Here is a 4,809-nt window from a genome sequence, read left to right as displayed (position 1 = left end):
ACTAAAAGCTTTCTTGTCCTATACTATAAGGAAAAAAAGACATACTACAAATTATAAATGCCCATGTTACTGTATCTCAACAAAATATGTCGTCATTCCTTGGACAGTAAATTTGAACAATTCCATCTCTCAATTTAAGACGTATACATCTTAGTAAGCTCGCTTTTCTGGAAGCTGGAGCAACTCACGTATCCCTTCACAAACCTTTGTATTTGAGTTTTTTGTTTTCATAAAATATTCATCAGTTAGTGTAATTTAAAGAGGGAACATAAAAGAAAGCTCCGATTTATTATCTCTCCCACAACTTGATATTATGTGTGTCAAAGGAGAATGATTAAAACACATACCATCTTGATCTGGGCTTTAATTAATGCGATTAGACGTGTATATTCCTCTATTTGCCTGCACATTTAATTGCAAAAGATCTCCATCTAGCGTAACGCAAGAAACATGATACAAAATATTAATTGAACTGTTGAACAGTATGTTTCCACTCAAAACATGAAAAAATGAAGTCACAGAACATGCGGAGAAGGTTTATCCTCTTTTTGAATGAAACTGATCAAAATGGAATGGATGTTTAGGAATCACAAGGCCAGTTCTAACTAGTTTAGGATTGAGGACTTGCTATTGCTGTTTTTTTTACAGAAATAGGATAGGGCCATAAAAGATAAAAATTTTATCACCAGATTGTGCTTTTCAACAATTGGGGTGTAAGGTCTAGTTAACGTGGTTTAATTTCAAGAATTTTATGAATGCTTAAATACGTTGACCGCCTATTCAGCGGTCTTATGAATCTTCAAGTTTTCATCAATGTTGGTGGGCATTGGCCATTTACTCTCTAGAAGCTGTGAAGCTTTCTGAAGCTGATGCAATAGTTGATTGGTTTCCATGTTTAATTTTACTTTGATTTTGTTCAAGTCAGGATGGAGACCTAGCTTCAATTTTTCCTTTCAAAATGTATCAATTGGCCTACTGCATACTTGTGTCCTTTTATTTGTAGAATATAGATGGTTGGTGCATTTTAACATTGGCAGTGTACAAGAATGCAGAGGATGATGTTGTTATATTGCTTCTGAATGTGTTGGTATAGTAGCTTTAAAGGTTCATGCTGATTTTACATTCGTGTCCACTGCTTGTTTGGTATCTTGGCTCACAAAATTTTGTTCCGCTTTAATCCCAAATTTTCTCTCTAAACTTTCATTATCTCCATCAAACTAGCTAACCTTCATTCTGCAAGGTGCAAAGACAATGAAATTGCAGGGGTATAAATACCAGGAAAGAAAAGTGTAATCTTTGCAAATTGTAATCTGAAGGTCAGATGTACCCGGTATTTTAGCCACTGCATCGACAATTTCTTTATTAATAATTTTGGCTGTTTTTGCCTTGGGTATTAAAGAGAAGAAGGGCCGCAACTGGACGAGAAGCTTTTGGAGATCCTCAGCCCACTTCTCTTGACTTAAGAGGTCAGAGAGATTGAAGATTGCCTGCTCTTTGATCCTTAGGGCCTCGGAAGATGATGAAGGGTTCTCAAGGATGCGGTAGAGAATGGAGATAGCCTCAGATGGGGTTGTAGCCTCAGAAACCTGAGCTAGTGAATATGTGGTTGCAGGTAGATATGAAGACGACATTGTTACAACTAGCAGATCTTGAATCCTGCAATTTTTAGTCAACAAGGAAATTAGATATGTACAAACACAAAGGAAGCAATTAGAACAATTCGTCTTACTGTTTTTTTACATGGTTTCTAATTTGTAATTAGTGGCTAAAGATGTGAGAGTAGTTAAAATGAAGAAACTGCATTTAGCTATGCCAGCTACTTTGACATAGAAAGCGAAAATTCTCCAATATGTAAGCAAGTGCAAAAGTACTCTTCAAGCTAAAAGGCTCTAATAAGGCAAAAAAGCTCATAGAAAACATAGGACCTAAAGTCAGTATTGATTTAGCTACAAGTAAAAGTAACTCATTTCTTTGTCCTGAGACAAAAGAATAGAGAAGGAAGAATTAAACTTGGAATGAAGTAAGCAACTGCATGCCAATCCAAATGTACCCTTGTCCTCAATTTCCTCCCAAGTATTTATACCTCTGCAATTTAATTGTCCTAGCAACTTGCAGAATGAAGGTTAGCTAGTCTGATGGAGATAATGAAATTTTAGAGAGAATCCGTTGAGCTGGGATGGAAGCAGTAAAGAAATTTTGTGAACCAAAGTCCCGATCAAGCACTTGACATGAATGTAAAACCAGCATGAACCTTTAAAAGTTACTACACCAACACATTCAGAAAGCAATATAACAACTCTATCCTCAGTATTCTTGCACACTGCCAAGTTTTTAATAAGCAGCAACAATCTTCATTCTACACATAAAACGACACAAGTATACAGTAGGTCTATTGATACTTTTGAAAGGAAAATTGATCTAGGACTTCATCCTGAGTTGAGCAAAATCAGAGTAACATTAAACACGTAAAACAATTCCATCAGCCTCCAGAAAAGCTTCACGGCTTCCAGGGAGTTAAACGGCCAATGCCTACCTACATTGATGAAAACTCGAGGTTTCATAAGACCGCTGAATAGGCAGTCAACGTATTTAAGCATTCATGAAATTCTTGAAATATAACCCCATTAACTAGACCTTACACCCCAATTGTTGAAAAGCACAATCTGGCAATAAAATATCCATCTTTTACGGTCCTATCCAATTTCATCCTTATCATGCAAGAAAACAGCAACAACTCCTCAATCCTAAACTAGTTAGAATTGGCCTTGTGAATCCTCAATATCCATTCCATTTGGTTCAGTTCCATTCCACTCGAGTAATAGCTCTCTAACACTAGAGGTTTCTACATTCTCCAAGGATATACAAATCCATTAAGAAACTAATAAGACTTGGACTTTGTGTAAGTACACCAACATGACTAAACCTTAATTCCGAACTACTATTGCAACACATTTAGAAAGCTGTAGAAATTGAAGTTACGATATGAAGCACAAACCGACACAATTCACAAAGCATTGTAAAACCCAACTGCTGGAAAGTCACAATTTGATGATAAAAAATATTGAATAAACAGTCATCATATTTAAGAGTTCATCAAATTCTTGAAATTGAACCCCAATAACTAAATCTTACACCGCAATAACTGAAAAGTTTTAGGATAAGTAGAAGTTAGATTGAATATATCTACTTCAAGTTTAATCAACATAAAAAAGTGAAGTTGAGGTGAGATTAGACAGGATTATGGTGTCAAAATGCAAACCATTCAGATGTCTAGGCTCGGAGAATGGAGTGATGGATGTAGATGTTACAAAGAGAATCAAAATCAGATAGTTTAAAATGGAGAAGTGTTCTGTGATGGGAAGTTTATTATCAAAGTGAAAGATAAGTTCTATAAAACAATTTTTTGTTTGAAAATGGGAACATGTTATATTCAGCAGCACCCAAAAGTAGGGCTGGTATCTAATATCTACAAGTACAACACCCATGTAATCCTTACAATGAGTAAAAAGGTCTATCAATGGATCTGTGTCATCTACAGACTGTTGTAAGATCAACAATGTTATATAAGAGTGAATGTTGGACCGCTAAAGTTCACATCCACAAGATGGGGTGTTGTAAAAATCTCGATACAAGAAGGTGGAAGCTTAATGACAAGTTTGCAGACTTTTATTGCTCCAGGAAACAAAATAAGTTCGGGAGATTTATTAGCATTGTAACAGTACAAGGAGGGAACAGATCAGTTATTATAATTCCAGAACTTGCATTAAATAGGGGATGGGGTGACATTGCATTAAAGATAGGGAACTTCTTTAAAAACCAAAAGGAAGCACCTAGTACAAGTAGACCTAGATTGACAGATCCAAAAATTCTGTATGCCGACTCAGTTAGAACCAGTAAATGGCAAGCAAAAGTAGCGTCTGAATCAAAAATCAGTCATGACAGGGGAGAGATGGCCACCTCAGTGGTTGACACGGAGCTACAACAAGGTGTACTGGGCAGGTGCTTGGTTGGAAGCTTTGGTGCAGAGGAGAAGAAACACCCACTCTTTCAGACATCAGAAGGTGGGCCGTTAATTCATGGAAGAAGGCATTTGGGGTCAACATTTACGTAATGGGTGGAAGCTCCTTCCTCTTTGAATTCCCTAACAAACACATGGCAGAACATGTTCTTCATGGAGTCTGGATGTGGAAACAGCTGAAACTCCATCTTCAATGGTGGACACCAATAGTGGGATGCTGCACTCAGTGCCAAACTCTACCTGGATAAGAGTTGTGGGCCTCCCTTTGCATCTATGGACTGAGAATGCTTTCAAAACCATTGATGACCAATGTGGTGGATGGTTAGAAATGGAGGAAGAAACGTCTTCTAAAAAAACACCTAAAATGGGCAAGGTTGAGAGTTAAAGGCGATGGGGCGAACATTCCGAGAGAGGTCAAGTTATCGGAGAAAGGGCTCACCTTTTTTATTCCGATCTGGCCGGAAACTCAGACATTGATAATAACCGGAGAAAGGAAGAAGACAATGGGTAAGGACCTCTGGGTATTAGAGGATAACAGAGGAAGAAATAGAGATCTATTTGCTGGCAATGATAGTGAAAGGCACGTGGGCTCAGCATCCGAAACAACAGCTGGCGTGGGCCTTGGATCACATGAACACAAGGAGGGTTTTAATTTAAGTGAAAGTGGGCCTGCTTTGGGGAGAAAGGGAAATTTTAAAAAGAAAGGGCTTTCAGTTAAGGGAGGCCCAACTCCACTTAATGAGGCCCTTTTTCTTTTTAAGGAAGATCAAATTCTGGAGCTTCATCAGACA

The 4,809-nt window shown here is 37.6% G+C and overlaps 1 protein-coding gene across 2 annotated transcripts; it reads right to left on the bottom strand.

Annotated features, from left to right (window-relative positions):
* Positions 1–4,562, bottom strand: LOC129870762 (26S proteasome non-ATPase regulatory subunit 11 homolog). Of its 2 annotated transcripts, XM_055945725.1 has the most exons (4): positions 3,958–4,559; positions 1,328–1,656; positions 348–1,233; positions 1–204 (listed from the first exon to the last, which is right to left on the bottom strand). In XM_055945725.1, the coding sequence occupies exons 1-3, from the start codon at positions 4,101–4,103 to the stop codon at positions 1,229–1,231; spliced, it is 480 nt and encodes a 159-aa protein (XP_055801700.1). In that variant the 5' UTR covers positions 4,104–4,559; the 3' UTR covers positions 1–204; positions 348–1,228. The 2 variants fall into 2 exon arrangements, with proteins under 2 accessions (XP_055801700.1, XP_055801629.1); XM_055945654.1 differs by having other exon boundaries at positions 348–1,656; positions 3,958–4,562.
* Positions 4,563–4,809: the final 247 nt, after the last annotated feature.

Source organism: Solanum dulcamara, chromosome 1 (assembly GCF_947179165.1).
Source record: "Solanum dulcamara chromosome 1, daSolDulc1.2, whole genome shotgun sequence".
In the NCBI taxonomy this organism is placed as follows: Eukaryota; Viridiplantae; Streptophyta; class Magnoliopsida; order Solanales; family Solanaceae; genus Solanum; species Solanum dulcamara.
This window is presented reverse-complemented; position numbering and strand designations above follow the sequence as displayed.

Excerpts from the sequence above, each read along its gene's own strand:
- LOC129870762 (XM_055945654.1), bottom strand. The coding sequence starts at position 4,103 with ATGTTGACCCCAAATGCCTTCTTCCATGAATTAACGGCCCACCTTCTG. Across the intron at positions 1,657-3,957 it reads GCTCCGTGTCAACCACTGAG|GATTCAAGATCTGCTAGTTG; the intron begins GTGGCCATCTCT and ends TAAAAATTGCAG.